The sequence below is a fragment of the Copadichromis virginalis genome, linkage group LG16 (assembly GCF_057382275.1).
Source record: "Copadichromis virginalis isolate Kocher_CV1m ecotype Utaka linkage group LG16, C_Virginalis_male_GT1.1, whole genome shotgun sequence".
Lineage (NCBI taxonomy): Eukaryota > Metazoa > Chordata > Actinopteri > Cichliformes > Cichlidae > Copadichromis > Copadichromis virginalis.
In genome coordinates, this window is record NC_140633.1 from 30,711,567 (window position 1) to 30,730,343 (window position 18,777).

The following is an 18,777-nucleotide window of genomic DNA, read 5'->3' on the forward strand; positions in this document are numbered from 1 at the left end:
GCAGATTCGAAATTAATGACAAAAATGTTCAAGGACAAGCTGGATTTGTGAGTGAGATACTGCTTTGGAGACTCAGTTTTGACTGGTGACACAATAACCTCAAACCTGGCGCTTCTATATTTCATACTGGCTCACTTTCCAATGTAGTTGTAACTAATGTAATCATGTAGCCCCCATTCTGGGCCATGACATGAGTCATCTAATAAAGCTGGGTACTTTAAACATGTGCAGCTGTGCCATGACAATATCAGCTACTTCCACAGCTGAGGGAGTTATTGTGACGGTGAGGAAGGTCAGGGTTATCGTGTACAGACTGTGAACTGATTATTAAAACCTTGAGTAATGAAGATTCTCAGGAATGAGCACACAATCTTAATTCTCAACGACAAAGCACTTCAGTTTGAGCATGAAAAAAAAAGTATGATATACGTGCTTACATCAGTGATCAAATGTTCTGTTCCAGTCACTGCTGATGCCAAACAATATGCCATTCCTCCCTAGAATATGATGTAACTTTCACTTAACCAGACAGTAGTTAACATCATCAGTATTGTGTAATGTTTTTTTTAAACTTTATGCCAAGAAATCGAACACAAAAAATGCTCCTATCACCCTTCATTTACTCGGTGGGCTACAATGATTGTCTAAAAAGAATCAGACTATCAGACTAGCAGTTAAAGGTCAAAGGTCAAATAAATATATTAACTAATGCAAAGTACCAATGGCTAAATGCTGTGATATAATGTCTTCTATTACCACTGATTTACTCTTATGATCTACAGTAGATTCCATATAACTGAAGTGATGAGAATATTTGCTACCACCAGGGGGCCCAAATCAGCAGAGCTCTGTTTGGTATTTAAATTAATGAACAGGAGATGTTACCTGAAAAATCACAGAAGATGTAAAGCATGTAGTACACTGAAAGAGGAGACTTTAAGTTTATGTATTTTACTTTAGTATATTATCAACACACCCACGCGGGACTCATGAGTGAGTGTTTTCCTAGTTCTGGTCCCAAGCCCAGATAAAGAAAAAGAACGGTATGCAGCGTAAAATCTTTGCCAAATCAAATATGTGGATCAGAAAAGATACAAACAGCTGTGACGACAGAAAAAAAGAGTAATGACACGAGGTAAAGACACAAGATTCAGTCACCGAAATCAGGCCTTATATAATCAAACAAGTCTCCCTTTTTAAAGGGATACCTGGGTTTTTGGTCTGTCTTTACCTATTAATGTCTGTTCAAACAACGTACGCCCACAGCTATGACTCCAAGAGATGATAACACACAAAGAAAGCATTGCATGCTTCCGTGCAAGCAGTGGCACAAAGACCATATTGAATCATGTCAGGCTTTTAATGTCTTTTAAACTCCCCCATTAAAAATTAATCAGCAGATGTCAGAGGAGGAGAGAATGGAAGTCTCAGTGAGGAGGGTGAAATCAGGAGGCAGCTGAAGGGTGGACTGCACAGACCACAGAGCACGGAGCGTCCGACATCTGGACGAGGAGCACAGAAGCCAACAGAGAATAGCAGAACCAGGTGGATGAGCGGAAATTGTTAATAAAACGCACACGGGGCAGCGGCAGAGAGAAACTTAAGATACAGCTGGTAATGTTTTTCACTGTTACAGCGAAAAACAGGCGAGCCCATATCTGTAGCATCTGATATAAAATGAGGATTTAACGCCTGAATTTGAGGTTGAAAATCCTTGTTGGTGTCCAGCAGTTAATGAGTGGTTAGTGTGCAGCTTTTAGTGAGAAGAAAAAAGGGCCTGCAGTGGCATGTAGTGATACACCTGGGTGGTATCAGTGTGCTAATGAAGGTGTTCCTGTGTTTGGAGGGAAAGGCATGAAGTTGCATGTCGTGTAAACAGCAGTGGAGGAAGTTTGCCCTTTGAAGTGGAAAAATATTACATTGCAAAAATTCTCCATACAACTAAGTTTTGCATGACGACTTCTAGAAAATAAAGGTACATCAGTATAATAAAGGTATACTTCAGTATTATTATTATATTATTATTAGATGCAGAAAAATGCCTCTTGTAAGTGTTACATTTCAGCTTATTATATATATTCTAAGGCTACTTTACCTAAATATCTAATCAGCCAATTACATGGCAGCAACTCAGTGCATATTGTGGACCTGCTGAAGCTCAACTGAGCATCAGAATGAGGAACAAAAGGCAATTCACGTGACTTTGGATGCAGACTCGTTGTTGGAGCCAGACAAGCTGGTCTGGTTATAACAGAAGCTGTTGATCTGCAGGGATTTTCAAACACAAACATCTCCAGAAGTTACAGAGAATGGTCCAAAAGAAGAGAAAATATCCAGTGAGCGCCAGTCCAATGTGTGAGAATACCTGTTGATTCCAGACATCAGGAGAGAATGTACAAACTGCTTTGAGCTGACAGGAAGGCAACAGCAACGTGAATAATCACTCATCTCTGAAACTATAACAGGTCAAACCTTGAAGCAGATGGGCTCCAGCAGCAGAAAACCACACCGGGTGACACTCCTGTCTGATAAGAACAGGAAAGTGAAGCTACAGTTCACACGGTTTCAACAAAATTGGACAAAATAAGACTGGAAACATGTTGTTTGTTTATTTGATGAGTCTTGATTTCTGCTAAAGCATTCAGATATTTAGGTAGGAACTCGGCGTAAACAACCTGAAACAACCATGTTGTTTTTATTAACATAAATAATAATAATTAATATATATTTTGGCACACTTTCCACCCAGTATCACCAACTGAGCATTGCCATCCAGAAGGAGAAAGCTCACGCTGGTTTCTTGAACATGACAGTGAGTTTTGCTGTGCTCAAATGGCCTCCACAGTCACCAGATCACAATCCAGCAGAGCAGCACTGGAATGTGGTAAAGATTGGCATCATCGTGCAGCTGATGTTATCGTGTCAATATGCACCAAAATCTCAGAGGAATCTTTCCAGGATTTGTGCCACAAATACTTACGGCAGTTTCAATTTATTTCAGAAAATTGGAACACTATATGAATTAGCAAAGGTATGCTGTAAAAGTAAAAAGGTCAGAAAACTGCAAAACTGTTATCTATTAACACAGCAAGGTTAACTGTTCTTTATTGTAATAATATCTAATCATTAATTAGATTGAATAAAATAAAAACAATCATTGTTTTCTCATTCTTATGCCCTTAATTTCAGCTATTAAGGTTACCTGTTTGTTACTTCGGTGTAAGCTGAATTTGAAAAAGGAAGGGAAGGGAGGGGGGCAGTGAAACGATGACAGCAGCTGCTGAAGTTCTTTAATTTGAGCTTGTGAAAAGAGGCCATCACCTGGTCCAGGTAGACAGGACCCTGGCTGTGTTTCAGCTCTCCCTCACCTGCGTCTTACCTGTCGTCAGTCGTAACTCATCGTGTCATGCTGGATGTCCAAGGCCATGAAAGGTGATCTAGCCCCCCCCCAAAAGAAAATCTGTACGTGCACCTGAACACAAATGGCCCTATTTCAGCATGTTTCCTGTCTGCAGCCCCTGTAGCAGGTTATCTAGAGTCTTTACCTGGAGAAGGGTCACCCTGGCAACCACTAAAAGGATACCCAGTTCTTAAAAATAAAAATAGCTTTAATCCTAAACTTTAATTTAATTTAGTTTCTTTGGTGTTTAACATGTAGCTAAGGAGGAGGCGTCGTTCCCACCTTCCCAAGGCGAACTCGTAATCGGATATCAGGAGTGGGTGTCATTATTTTGAAGTGGAAAATATCTATTAGGCGCTCATGGGCACGGAGATTAAAATTGTGTTCAGAGACACTAAAACAAGCGGGGGAAATCCGTGTCCCAAAACACGAATCGATAAATACGATTGGCCAATATCCCTCCGCCCCGCTCAGCACGCACACACACACATAAATGTGCAAGTAGTCCCGCCTGTGACACGCCAAGCAGGAGGGGGCGGAGCCAAGCATGAGCTAGACTGACACGTAAGAGTCCTGCGTAAAATTAAAGGAAGAAGCTGCATCTTTTCCTCAAGTTGTCTCTGGATGCTCCACTTCGATGAAGAGTCGAGCTGTCCCAGTCCAGAGGCCTGTTTGGACGCCTTGAAAGCGACCGAAGCGGGACTGCCGGACAGAGAGATCCGACGCTCAAGATGAGATTTTCGTTGTTAATTTCTGTGCTGCGGTCGCTCGGCCCGGTGGTGATCGGTATTTCTTTAGGCTTCACGCTGAGTTTACTGAGCGTGAGCTGGTCGGAAGACGCGTGTTCTCCGGACAGTAAGGAAGGGGAGGCTGTGTCTTTAGGTAAGGATGGACTGCTCAAAGGAGCCCGAAAGCCCAACTCTATTTCTGCTGTCAACGATGTGACGTCCGAAGAGGATTTTCAACCAAGAATAGTCCCGTACAAACAGATCCAGCCGAGCGCCCCAAAGAAAGTTTTCAGGTAACTTGTGTTTGTTGGTTCACTTTGACTGGGAGAGCACAGCCTGACAGCACGTTGCTATACACTACAGCACAGCAGGCCGCTGTGTAGATCATCCCCTCTAATGATGACTGGTCTCTGATGGTCATGATTATGATGATGTTGAAATCACTCATTGTGTGACTTCACATCATAACGCCTGCGCGGGTAACGTGGCCAGGTGTCCTACTTTCTGTGCACACCATTGTTCCTGTGTCCCATAAGTGGAGATAAAGATCTAGGTTTGGTTGGCGCAAGTTTACAGGCTCAAGTAAAGTGAGGACAAGATGCCTCACAAGAGACGTGCACATCTGTAGATGCGCACCAAACATGATTAAGAGGCAGAAAAGCTGCTGAAATTGCAGGTTTAACAGTTACTTCAATGGAGAAATGTGATTACAGGAGTTTGCAAAGAGTGTTAATTAGTGAGGGAGCTGAGAAAATTGCATTCAAAGACTTTTTTTTTTACACATTCAGTCACTAATTCTCATGTAGCTATACGATTATAATTGAGTATCCTCATCATTGAAGCTAATAAGACAGCCAGTGGTAGCCACAGCTGATTCAGAGCCTGTTTCCTTCTAACAACGTGAAGTCTGCACCACTTCCTCTGCTGTTTTCCAGTGTAACCCTGGCCAGAGTAGAGCTAGTTTTTTTTTCTGTGCTACAGTATGCCTCCAAACTTGCATTTTTTCCCCTCTCTGAGTAAAGACCTTATTTAAGTGCTGGCCTCTGCACCCACAGTGGCTGAATTTCAGTTCAATTCCAAGAAAGGGTCTTTCCTCGTAAAGAAGTTCTGCTGAGGCTACAGATGAAAACGTGCAATTGCCGAGGTTTCAGAGGCAGCTTATGCCAAACGTTGGTTTGTTCAGTAAAGGGTGGTGCATCTTATAATTGTTCTTATGAATTATGCCTAACCCTAATCCCAATGAAGCTAAATGTGGGGCTAAAGGAAGTAGGCTTTCCCAGATCAGGTTGATACTGTCTTTTATAGCCATTGTTATTACAGACTCTGTTCCGTCTGGTAATCCTCAGTTTTCAGTTGCATCCTAACTTTTGTAAACTTGAGCCAATTAAGATGTGAACCACTGTCTTATAATGTAGAGTAGGGTGTGAGACTCCTGAGGACTGTACTACCAAGCAGGATTTTGACTTATCAAGGTAACTGGTGTTAACCCAGGTTGGTCTGTACTATTAAGGTGGTTCACTTTTTACCAAGGTTCATTGCTATGGTAACTTAAGCTGTGAACCTTGCACATTAAAGATCAGCAAGTACAAAGTCGCCACCTCCTGACCAATCAGGTTTTCTGAAAATAGCGCCAGCCTTCTTGGAAGATATCTAACCTTTATAACAGGAGGGTATAAAGTTATAAAGTTTGTTTTTAATGGCTCCAGTTTGACTTTGTTTTCCCGAAGAGTCAGTAAGAAAACTTCTAGGTTCAGTTGTCCTTGCCATGTTTTCTCTGTTGGGTGCAAACGATTTTACAACAGTTTTGTTGTTCTGCAAACATGAATACCAAAATCGGGAAACCTGTTTGTACTTGTGCGCTCTCTATCAATTGCATTTAGACAAAACCTACATTTTAAATCAGTTCTTTGTATCAATTCTTTACTGTTATCCATCATCAAGCTGGAGCTGAAAGAATAAAAACCAAAACTGTCCTATGCAAATTTAAACATTCATTTAATGGAATACTCGTTTATACCTCATCCTTAATGATATAGTCTGTTAACTCACACAACTTGTATTGTTGCAAGCTTTTCTTTCTGTCTTTAAACAGGCTTAACTTTGTTAATATAGTAGGTCTCTTCCAGTCTCACGGACCAAAACATTTAATGAAATCATGTATCACTTATAACACTAAACTACTGCACGGTCCTTTTCCTCTCACACTGCAGCAGCTGTTCATTCCGTTATATCTGTGTAAGCTATTCATATTTTCCTAATATCATAGTTTACTCTTTCTTTGCGAAATCAGCTTCCAGTAAAATAATCAGTGTGACAGGTCAGATGTTGCCAAAAAACCCTTTTTCATGTGAACACGCTGATATCTAGATTAGGAAACTCTGGGTTAACTTAGTGAGTTGATAACCAGCTTTGTGTGACTGCTTATCTCAATCACCAGTGTTATGTTAAATTAGTCCAGATAACAGAAAGATACCCTGGGGATTTTGAACTCGCTTCACGGTACAGGCCCAGGTCACCGATATCCAGAGCTCATGTAGATGTTCTCACATATACTGTTTGTCCAACCGAGAGTTCAAAATGCAAATATTTAATGTGGGACCACACATGTGAAGAGAACAGCTGCAAATTCTCTTGGGGGAAAAATGTTGTTTAAAATTTGTTCCACTGTCTTGAGTGATCTATTGACCAACAGTTGCAGCTCTAACAACAGGCCATTATTAATGCTATGTGGAGCATAACAAGGAAATGAAAATCAGTTTGGCGTTGTGGTAAATGATGAAACACAATGCAAGTTCTTACATGTTTACTTTTCCGAAGAACATTAGTTGTTACTTGTGTGTCAAGATATTTAAATCATCTAATCAACAAACTCTGTTTTGGTGTTTTCTGTTAAGATGGAAATATTGCGAAAGCCTGACTGGACACTGATGTTTAGAGGATCTTCTTGCAGATTTGAAAGGGGAAGGAAAAAAAAAATTAGTCAGAAATGCTGTAAAGTCATCAGGCAGTCCAGTGTGATTCTCTTTTGAGACTTACAATCCACCACTATAGGTCACTACATCATGTCTGTTTAGTCCTTGTTTTCTCTAATGATTTAATAATTTCTAGATGTTTAATGAGCTGAACAATAAATTACAAGACTCTACAACAGTTTTTGAGCCACACCTCAATAGTTTGCTTTACTTCAAAGGAGTCTGACATTCTTGACATTTTTTTTTAACTGATTTTGAGCAATAGTTCTCAAGGCGTTCTGAAGGTCTTTTAAATGTTTCATTTGAACATTGAATGTGAATTAACGAGCAGTTAATCTGATCTTCGTACTTGAGCATTTTTCAGAGCAATGTTATTTTTGTTTGTTAAGCCACTTGACACTGACCTATGGCATTCTTTCATTCATTCATTCATTCATTCATTCATTCATTCATTCATTCAAGAATAAAAGACACCAAAACCAGTCTTGTGCCTGCACATAACAGACAACTTGGCGCATAACCAATTTTAAATTATATCTTTAGACACCAAATTTGTTTAGTTAAATTTATTTAAAAAGAACAACAAGGTGATTCCCAAAGAGTCATTACACAGTACTTTACATATGCGAAATAATATATTATGATATAAGATCTATTTAGATCATTAGTTCTTTTGTTGGCAGTTTTCATTCAAAGCAGCATCGACTCAGTCACCGTTTGACATCTCTTTCAGGGCCAAGTACATCAGCACGGAGTTGGGGATGCGGGAGCGTCTGTTCGTCGGGGTCATGACCTCCAAAAACACCATTAACACCTTAGGTGTAGCTGTGAATCGAACCATCAGCCATCATCTGGACGCTGTGATCTTCTTTACTGGTTCGCGCAGCCGCAAAATCCCTCACGGCATGTTTGTGGTTTCTCATGGAGACGAGAGGCTGATATGGAACATGTTCCAGACCATCAAATACATTTTCGACCATTACATCAATGAATACGACTGGTTCTACTTTGTCCAAGATGACGCCTACACTGAAGCCGACCGGATCAAAGCACTGGTGGAGCACTTGAGTATGGATCGAGAACTTTACATGGGCAGGCCTGAGGAGTTCATAGGTGGGGCGATGGAAGGGAGGTACTGCTATGGAGGGTTTGGGTACCTGCTGTCACGTAGCTTGCTGCTACGACTCCAGCCCTTCCTGGAAAATTGTAGGAACGACATCCTGAGCGCCCGGCCTGATGAGTGGCTTGGACGATGCATCATTGATTACACCAGCATAAACTGCGTTGGCGAATATGAGGTAGGTTGAGAAGTGGATTTAGAATCCTATGACCCTATAGACTTCTATGCAATAGGACATACTGACAGCCAGAAAAGTCGCTGTCTGCTGGCTTTCCGAAGTAATGCAGGTTTAAAGCACTTAAATCTACGTTTGGGACACAGAAACTTTTATACAGTCTTTGAAAGACCAAACACCTTTTTAATAGTGCATTTATTTGTGTATCAAACCATAAAGAAGACTTGCACAAAGTCTTTCATTCAGAACAGCCATGTGATAGGTCATAGCAGTTATTTTAAAAAACTTTTTAGTTTTTTATTAGTTTAGCCCTCACAGTACAAATCATGCTTTGCCTCTGGGAAAGCACTTAAAGCTGATGGACAGCTAGCTATATAAAACTGTAATTACCATGCAAGTACAGAGATGGTATTTGTGTTACAGAGTGGTTTGCTAATACCCTTTAGCCTTGCATTTTTTGCATCTCCAGCAGCACTGTGGAATAAGCAAACAGGCAAAGAAAGCACAGCTCACAGTTCAGCTTAGATTCAATGGCGTGAAAATCCCCTGTGGGTCAACATGCTCTGCGCCTGTAATGTCATTAACATTTAAGGTCAAACAAGCTCTGTCTGACCACCCTTTAGGCGATTGGTTGTGTCATTCAGGAAGTCTGCTTCACCCATACTAAAGTTTTGGTTTTGTTTGTATTATTTTCCATACATGTAAAAATCTTTTTAGCTTCTATTTACCCTTACTTGGCCTTCCCCCAAAGCAGGAAACCATCTTGTACCATAGCTGAGAGTGAATAACTTGGCTATCTTAAGTGCCCTGAGCCAGAATAGCTCCACCAGAGTCCCCTCACACTCCCACACCCCCAAGATAAGGGGAGAAACAGAGGCAAGCTAAAAGGCCTCAAATGGCTAAAGAAAATAGCTTGAACACAGACCCAGGCATTTTTTTTTCTGCTAAGAAAGAGAACACTGGTGACAATTAGGCTTCACTAAGTCTTCAGCTACAGGGTGTAAGTTGGCAAACATTTCCAACAGAATTGCTTCACTGCTCAGTTAAGCATTGTCTCTGTTCTTTGTTCTTTTAATAGCTTGATCAGATTGGGTTCACTTTTTTTAATCACTCAAGCTCCTTAGGTGGTTACTTTGTTTTCAGCTTAAGTGACCATGTCTGTAAGTGGGATTCTGCCGCCTGTGTCAGTCACTTCTGTTAGTTTCCTCCTTTTTTTTTTCTCCTCCTTCAAGCCTGTTACTAAAGTGAGAGACACCGTTAAGAGTGCCCAAAATAAACACATCCCTAAAAATGACCAAAAGTCTAACTGTAAAAATCTCCAGTTATAAACCGTCTTGTTTTATTTAAACGGAAAAAAAAAAAGAATCTGTCTACAGTTCACTGTGCAATTATGGTCAGCCTTGCAGCAGAGACGAGCACAAGATGCTGCCTGGATGGCATGTAATGTTTGTTTGAATGAAAGCAGCGCTGCATAACAGCTGACAGCTTGGAATAACAATAGGCGTGTTTGTGTCGTCGCACCTCATGAAAGGACCTGTGTGATTCCTTTCAGGGACTTCACTACCACCATTATGAGTTGGCAAAAAACTCTGATCCAAGCAAAGAACAGAGTGAAGAGTTTAAGAAAGCCCTGACCGTCCATCCAGTGTCTGACCCGGAGCAGATGTACCGCCTGCACAGATTCTTCACTGAGATTGAACTCCAGAAGACTTATGATGAGATTGCTAAGCTGCAGGTAAGCTGATTTTCAAGTGTCGCAAATCACCCATGGATCAGTCACAAATAAAAACCTGCCTGCTCGCCTCCATTGTTGGCACAAAAATACCACAATTTCAGTGTAGTACGAGCTGGGTTAAATGTGTCTATTTTAACACTTATTGTGTTTCCACAGGCAGAAATAAAGAATGTGAGTGTTGTTGCTTTTGAGGGGAATCGAAGCGCCCAGTGGCCAGTGGGGATCAATCCTCCTTTTGAACCAAAGTCTCGGTTTGAAGTTCTGAAATGGGAATACTTCACAGAGGAGGAGATTTATTCGTGCATTGATGGCTCACCCAAGTGCGAGTTGCGCGGCATTGACCGCATGGACGTGGCGGATGTCATTGACACCGCCATAGGAGAGCTGAACAAGAAGTACATGCCCATTATACACTTAAAGAAGCAGCAACTGATTAATGGCTACAGACGCTTTGACCCCATTAGGGGGATGGAGTACACCTTAGACCTTCAGCTGGAGGCTGTTAATCAGAAAGGTCACAGCCGCTCCATCACAAAGAGGGTTCATCTGGTGCGACCTTTGAGCCAGATAGAGATCATTCCCATGCCATATGTCACTGAAGCTACAAGGGTCCACATTATTATACCGCTTACTCTGCAGGACCGGAGCTACGTCGATCACTTTCTTGAAGTCTTTGCCTCGAATGCCTTTGAGACCAGCGAAAATGCAATCCTAACCTTCTTGTTTATTTATGACCCAGTGGAGGCCCAACAAGTTAGCCAGAATGATATATTTGCCAGCGTGAAGTCTCAGATAACCGTTTATGAACGCAAATACCCTGCAGTTAAAATCCCGTGGATCAGTGTTAAGACGGAAACGCCATCCCAGATCAAATTCATGGACATCATCTCAAAGAAGCACCCCGTCGACACGCTCTTCTTCCTGGCTGAAGTCAACACAAACATCAATTCGGAGTTTCTGAATCGCTGTCGCATGAATGCCATTAACAATTGGCAAGTATTCTTCCCCATTCATTTTCAGGAGTACAACCCCGACGTGGCTTATCACAACCAGCCACATCCAGACACACTTGATCTGGTCAAGGACGCGGGCCTTTTTGACCGCAGGTCGTTTGATGAAACGTGCTTCTACAACTCGGACTACATGACGACGCGCAGTCGGATGGTGGCGGACGTCCAAGAAAACGAGGAGATTCTAGAGAACATGGATATCTACGAAATGTTCGTAAAGTATTCAGGTCTGCACGTATTCAGGGCAATAGAGCCAGCGTTACGCCAGCAATACCTTTATGAAGTCTGCAACCCAAGACTCAGTGAGGACATCTATCACAGATGTGTTCAGAGCAACTTGGAGAGCATCGGTTCTCGCTCCCAACTTGCCATGCTGCTTTTTGAGCAAGAGCACGGAAACAGCACTTAAAAATAGCAGTGAAACCTGTGCTCCTGCACGTTCGCTAAAAAAGTCTCGAGGCTTGAATTTAGGGTGAAGAGGGCAACCGTTGTGCCACCACCCATCGCTTAAACTTTTTACCAAGTACAACTCCTGCTTAGGGGTGTAGGTGACTTTTAGTCACCAAGTCAGGTAACACAAGTGATTGTCTCTGTCTTCCTGTGTGCATTAAGGGCAGTTTGGATATATATAAGTGCAGTACACTCCCAATAAAACCTTTTCACATAGTTTTAATGATTGCGTCAAGCAGGCTTTGACCACTAGAGGGCAGAAACTTTGCAGTATTGACTTGATTGTTATGATTCAGACGTCCAATGCATTCAGTGGGATTTCTAACCTTGATTTTGGTTCGCAACACTTGGATGTAATGCTTGTGCTTTTGACTATTTTGAATACAACAGGCATGATTGAGCTGATGTACTGGCTGCAGCTGCTCAACTAAACGAACCAAAACAAGTTGCAAAAACTTTTAGTATGTTGTTGCTTTTTCAGTGGGAATGTCCTTTAATTTAATGTCGATATCAAAGGTATTTTAAAGCGGAGCTGTCTATTTTTTTTTTTTTTTTTTTTTTTTTTTACTGGTAACCTATGTGTCCCTTCACAAGGGGGCACTGAAGTGTTGCACTTTGGTAAATACTCAAATCAGTAAATATCAAAAGTGCATATTTGCATATGTGCCTTGACAAAAATGACTCCACGAGGTATTGTACATCTATATATTTTTTTAGATTTATGAATAAAATCAATAACGCTTTGGATAAATGGGAGGTGTTACCTTTCACTGTGCATGAAGCCTGATACAGCGGTGGTTATCGCAGAAATGTCAGACCACCAGCTATCCACAGGCTGCACATGTGCCTCAAAGCAGGGAATGGAGCTTCTGAGAAATTGCTGCTGGAACTTTTATATAATAGATACAAACCTTTATTTTTATGTAGGCCAGCATTGTGTTTTTAAGTTATTCAGAGGTTGTCTACTTGTAAGTTTTCCAAGAAAACTTGCTTGCATGAGGCAGTAGATGAGGGCGAGGGCTCATTATTAAATGCTTGTAGCGATTGCTCAGATTTTTCAAGAGTCCCTTTTGAAATGTACGGTACTTTTTAAATTAGAATTGAATTAGTTTAGTAACAGCTGAAATAAAGAATGTATGAAGACATTTCACCAGGTGTAGGCAGTCTGAGAACTCCAAAAGAAACTGTTTTTGTTTTGCTTTTTTTAAAGAATTTCAACTGTGTTGTTAAGATATTGTAAGTCACTGGTTGGCATCATTGTCCTCCCATGCGGTGTGCTCAGTTACACAAATGGCTGCTTTCTCCCAGTTGTAACGCTGCCCAATGGGGGTCTTTTCTGGTGGAGGTAGCGGTACTGGACACCATAATGTCATTGAGTATATTATAATGTGCAATATTACAGATAACACAGCTGAATATGTCTGATGGAGGACTTTTCATTCGAAAGCAGTGTGTATATCAAAAATACTGTACGTGACTCATTCTTTCTGTTTGATACGAAGTAAATACACTGTAATTTCTTATGACAAGACCTTTTAATGTATTTTCTCTGACACTAGACACTTTTCATCATCCGGTTTACTTGGAAATACATAAAATCAAGGCAAGTCCTGTTATTTAACTGTAATTGGATTTGATGTATATGTTGGAAACACTACATCCACTTTGGTGGTCCTGAAAGGTGTTTTCTGTATTGTCTGCCATGTGAACATTTTATTTTTCCTTGACGCGTCTTTTTTCAAGATGAGTCTTTCTTTTTACCATTACGGTGCACCAGCTTGTATGAATGTTCGTCTCAATCCTTTGAAGAGTACGATGCTAATAATGTGCATAATTGAAAATATAATCTGTGAAAGATTGCTGAAAGTGCTGAGATTACAATATGAAGTTATTGTGGTGATCTGCGTCGTCTTTGCCTTCTGCAGACGCGAGAAGCCCAAAATTAAAGGAGCGGGCAGATTAATTATCACATCCGTCATCGCCGAGCGCAGTCTCTTAAGTATTTTGTCCATAATTTATTCAATCTGTCATATCTCCTAAATTATGCATCTTCTAAACACTTCAGCGCTAACAGAGGCTTCCATGACATTTTCTGTGCATCTATAAATATTTTATAGACACTCTATTTTTAAACTTTTTTTTTTTTTAAGCTTTATTTACACTTCAGTTTCTATTGTATTATTTTGTGACGGAATCAAGTATCTGCTTTGTCCTTTTGCTTTCAAACAGAAACAAAATTCACTTTGGATCAAGCAAATTATTTAAAATAAAACATTTTTTTTTCTTTAAAATTTTCCATTGCTGATTGAACCTGTTGGTTTAGTGTTCAGTGCACGTGGGTACTTGTAAAACCAAAGCAATACTTTTCAATTTAAAGTTCATCACATCCAAATGTGTGCTGTAATTACCAATAAGCTGTGAATTGTAATTTTATTTGTTTTTTTTAAATAAAGGATGTTTAAATATGACATTTTGTCCTTTTGTTGTCTGGATTGCTGTGATATAACATGGTTGGCAATGCAGGAACAGAATCCTTTTTGTCCTTTAGGTGTCAGCAGAAGAATGCGTTTGCTGTCAGCAGCGCAGGTCCCAGACCAGTAATGGCTACTGGTCGCTACAAGCAGAGGATTGAACGTGTAGAAATCACATTTCTAATACGAAGAAGACTGTTTTAATCTCACAGAAATAAGCAACATTTTCTCAGCAATATTGCTGCCCACGTTAGAACTTGGGTATTCCTGATGTCTGGGTTGGGTAAAAACAGGGAAAACGTCGCAACCTTAATTACAGCTTTAGTTATTTCAAGGGTCTATATGTACTGCCCCGAGGCATGCTGTAAAACCGCATAACTACAGAGCAGCTGTGAGTTAATTGTAAGCCATTATTTTGTACTTTATTTTATGTTCAATCCCAGGACTTTCTCCTGTCGTGTGAGGACAAGGTTGTTTTAAGTCCTCCAGAAAGCAGTAAAAAAATTAAACCATCAAAAAAAAAACCCCAAACAATTCACCTTTTAACAAGCAGAATAACACATTTTTTACCATCTCTATCAATAATCCTGCTCTCATCTTGTAGGAGCTAGCCTTCGAGATGTCTTTATGCAACCTTAAAGGTCATTCAAAAGGAAATAAAAATGGCCAGAGTCTGAATTGCTATTCAATGGTGTGGTTTGTAGGGGAATAAAAAGACGGCATACAGTGAAATGGGATTTAAGAGGCACTGGTTTTTATCTAAACTTTAATATTCATTGTATTTACCATATTTAACATTTATAAAATGTGTTCTAACAGAAGAAATAATCACAAGATCACACTTATATACAAAATGTAAGCGTTCCTTGTCACTGCAGGGATAGTCCATTTCCATTTCTGTCAGCTATAGGATGAAATTTCTCCTTTTGAATTCCTGACAGCTCCTTGCATCACCCTGCACTTATATTTTTCTCCGAGGCCTCAGCTGAAAAAAATAAAATAAAATGAGCAGGAAAATGGCAGATATTCAAAACCTAACATCTGTGGCTAGTGAGATTACATTAATTTTTATGGGTAATGCAGCAAGCACATACAGGCTGATTGGTAGTTTAAGCTTTTAAAAACATAGGTAGGTCCCCTATGTAAAGGGAGCTCGGAGTAGGAATCCCAGGAATGTGAGCTACATGTTGTTAAGAAGGGAAGTTGTCCCGTCTGCTACAGCACAGACCTGCCGCCCACCGTGTGGTCATGTGGCACCTCACACAGGCTGCTGCTGCTGTAAAGTTATCTGTGTTTTTTGACGAATGCAGAATTATCTGAAGTTGTGTTTTGCAGTGAACCTAAACACACTGTCTTCAGGATTAAAAAAGCCTTTCCACATCCACTTTAGGCTTTTCCGTTTAAATAAAACTCTACAGTAATAAAGCAGCCCTGTATTCATCTCAACACACCAACCCCTGTGTGACTTCTCTGAGGATAGCTACAATTATTGATGACAGAGGAGAAGATTGTTATGCATAGCCTGTACAGGATGCCATCAGAGACTCAGATTGGGAACCTTTTGAAAATGTCAAAGTGACACATGATTATGAATATTAAACAGCCATGTATAGCCCATGATTACTTGAAAGGAGGAGGGGATTTGGCAGATGGAGACTGGAATCTCACTGTGAGCCAAAGTGATGTATGGTAATATTGCGGCAACAGAATACACCTATCAAATTAACGGGAAAAATGATGTTGTCATTTGTTAACATGAAATTCTGTATCGTGTAAGGTATTCTTGCATTTCTCAGACACTGGAGTGTCTGCCACCTTCTGTGTAGGAACGAATTTGGTTCACACTCTGCACCAGCGCATTGCGTGATACCTATTCTGACACGTGTAAGTCCAAACTACAGCTTGAGAGCACACATCTGCAAAAACCTCACTCAAGATTAAAGGTGCTTGTGATATAAAACATGCAGTCCCATGTCACCGATCTGGATTAGCATATACGCTGACCTTTCTAAAATTTCTTAGAGGCTTGTACTAGCAAAGCATACAAAAACTTGTATCAGTCCTGAATAATTCTCTCTTTTGGGTGTAACAGAATGCAATTAATTTGCAAAAGAAAATAATGAGGAGCTCACAGCTAGTCTTTACCGGCTACTGGGTAACCTCATGTACAGCCCCCACTACTCTACTGCAGGAACTTAAGCAAAACAACAATCTAATCCCCCCGGTTGTTTTCTTCTCTTATTATAATGAACTAAAAGCAAATTCCAGCCTTTAGGATTTGCTAAAGTAAACGAAACACAGATTTCTTTGTCACAAGATAAAAAAGTGTGAGCAGCATCTGCCATCTTACTACTACAAATATTTCAAGAAAGAACTGGATATTTCTGTTCAAAATCACACTCGAGCTCCTATTTAACCATTAAAAACAAAGCACAGACACACGGCCAAACAGATGAAACGTCTGACTATGATGTGGCTGACAGCACAGGACCCCATTCTGGTTGAGTTGGTCCTACTAGTTCCCTGAAACAAAAATCCATATCGGCAATGCTTCAAAGGTTGTCCATCCCATCTCTGCTATCATAAACAATAATCTACTTTAGGTTATACGATAAAACATAGACAATGCTGTTGTAAGTTCCAGTTTCTTATTTGAAAAGAATGGTGCAAGAAAGAGCCTTAAATCAAATATGCATTTCTAGGTGGCTAAGGGAAGTCTGGTAAGTTCCTGCAGTGGAAAAAAAGAGACTAGTCGTGAATCAGTGAATCAGTTTATATTTCCCTTTGCTTACTTGTGCTCTTAAAAATTTGTGTTGTCCTCTGTCCTTTTTTACATAAACCAATAAGAATATATCCGGCTCTGCCACAGTACCTGTTTACGTTGCTGCCACATCTGCATCTTCAGAGGTGGCTTCAGCTGATAAAACCTTCCCGCCGCAGTAATACTCTTCCAGCTTTTTGATTGTAATCCCTCCTTTTTTCATGGATCAGCTCATCTGAGCTGTGTCAGTCTAATGTGCTCAGTCATGTGTGCAAAATGTTAAAGTGCGCATGCAAACACATAAACAAACACACACACACGCTGGGTCCCCACTGTAAATAGCTGCTGTACTTTTACAGTAGTTCTGAAGGAGATGAGTTTGCAAAAAAAATGTGTAAAAAATTCTCTTATTGCTTATGTCAGCTTTAAGTAAGGATGCTAACCAAGATGAAGAGTGGATGGTGGGCAGAAATGAGTCGAATAGGAGGAATACTTAAAGCGCAACCATGTCATATGTGAAAACATAACCCGATCCTCATCCGTAAGCAAAGCATGTTTGTGTTGTCTCAGACATCTTAAAGGAAATGATGGATATAATAGTCACAATGCATTCAGTCCGTTCTTGTTACCTGGACGAAAGTATCGATGTCTGGCAGTCTACGTATCTGCAGATTGTAAGTGTACAGTAATTGCTACAATCGTGATCGCTATATTTTCTTATAAAAATTGTCTCTAAAATGTATAAATAACTAAAATTAATAGTACATAAGATATATATTAACTAAAAATAAACAACAACCATCGAAACAGAACCTTTAGAACTTTCTCATTTTTACGTTGGACTTTATGTACAGGTACAATGCTACTCTCTAACACCTTAACCACAAACCAGACAAAGTGTATCATGTGGAAAGATGCTGATAGATCTTCTAAGCCAAGGTCATATATTTCAGCCTAAATAGCTCCCTTCATACTTTGGATGGTGAATAAGGTATGCTTACTGAATTATTGTCATCTTGTATACAATATAGAACATATAATAGTATCTCTTTAAATAATTACATAATATATTGTGTAGATGACTTGATATGGTACACTGTGTTCTCCTCGAAGTAAGAGAAACAGTTTCAAGAGACATACATGGAAGGATACAGACGGAAAAAAAATCTGAGATGCTAGCTGAATAAATAAATCTTTTTTTTTCTTATTTCTTTCTTTTTTTGGAATATAAACTGGATCAAGGTGACATGCAGTCCTCCTCTTGTTCCCTCGTAGTGATCATGTACCAAAAAATTGGTCCTGAAATCACAAAGTGTCTTGAATCATAACATGAAGCGGGGCGATGTTGAGTGGGATCCCATCCAGAGACAGAGAGAGAGATAGAGCAAAAAAAAAAAAAAAAAGGAAAGGAGAAAAAGCCGTGTCCGTTTTGTGCCTACATACTGTACGTACAAGTGGTTTGTTAGCAGCACAAGTTTGGTGTTTGACTTTGGCTGTAGCTTTTCACTGGTGACAGCAAAGGAGTGACGGAAATGCCAAGGGTCTGTTATTGGTCTCAACACAGACAGCTCTTATCTTCTGTTGTCACCAAGACAGGAAACAATGGTTGGCTTTAGCAAGCGAAGTCCTCAAACACCCCATGGTGTCCGGCATGGTGGTGGTGAGGATGAGGATGGGGGTGAGGATGAGGATGAGGGACGTGGTGGTTGGGGAGAATCGTGTTAGCATAGGCCCCCTCTGGGTGACTCCGTGGCATGTCATTGGGCTCCTGTTGAAAACAAAGCAAAGGGGGTCAGTAAGTATATTTATCATTAAATACAGGGAGTGCAGAATTATTAGGCAAGTTGTATTTTTGAGGAATAATTTTATTATTGAACAACAACCATGTTCTCAATGAACCCAAAAAACTCATTAATATCAAAGCTGAATGTTTGTGGAAGTAGTTTTTAGTTTTA

General features: G+C 40.2%; 2 protein-coding genes across 2 annotated transcripts in view; one reads left to right on the forward strand and one right to left on the reverse strand.

Moving 5' to 3' along the window:
* The first annotated feature begins 3,928 nt into the window (after positions 1-3,928).
* On the forward strand, positions 3,929-14,058 carry LOC146691094 (chondroitin polymerizing factor, non-catalytic subunit-like). Its single transcript, XM_085434374.1, has 4 exons — positions 3,929-4,421; positions 7,834-8,398; positions 9,948-10,130; positions 10,287-14,058. Exons 1-4 carry the CDS (start codon positions 4,132-4,134, stop codon positions 11,547-11,549), a joined length of 2,301 nt encoding a protein of 766 aa, XP_085290500.1. The 5' UTR covers positions 3,929-4,131; the 3' UTR covers positions 11,550-14,058.
* Positions 14,059-14,793: 735 nt separating this feature from the next.
* Positions 14,794-18,777, reverse strand: part of asic4a (acid-sensing (proton-gated) ion channel family member 4a) — a 100,873-nt gene continuing 96,889 nt past the window's right edge. Inside the window, exon 10 of the mRNA XM_085434375.1 lies at positions 14,794-18,590. Coding sequence (XP_085290501.1) covers positions 18,435-18,590 — 156 coding nt within the window. The 3' untranslated portion in view covers positions 14,794-18,434. The remainder of the gene's footprint in view (positions 18,591-18,777) is intronic.

Bases quoted from the DNA above. Each gene is read 5' to 3' on its own strand.
- LOC146691094 (XM_085434374.1), top strand. From the start codon at position 4,132: ATGAGATTTTCGTTGTTAATTTCTGTGCTGCGGTCGCTCGGCCCGGTG. The intron at 4,422-7,833 runs GTAACTTGTGTT...CATCTCTTTCAG, and splicing joins GCCCCAAAGAAAGTTTTCAG to GGCCAAGTACATCAGCACGG. The intron at 8,399-9,947 runs GTAGGTTGAGAA...GATTCCTTTCAG, and splicing joins ACTGCGTTGGCGAATATGAG to GGACTTCACTACCACCATTA.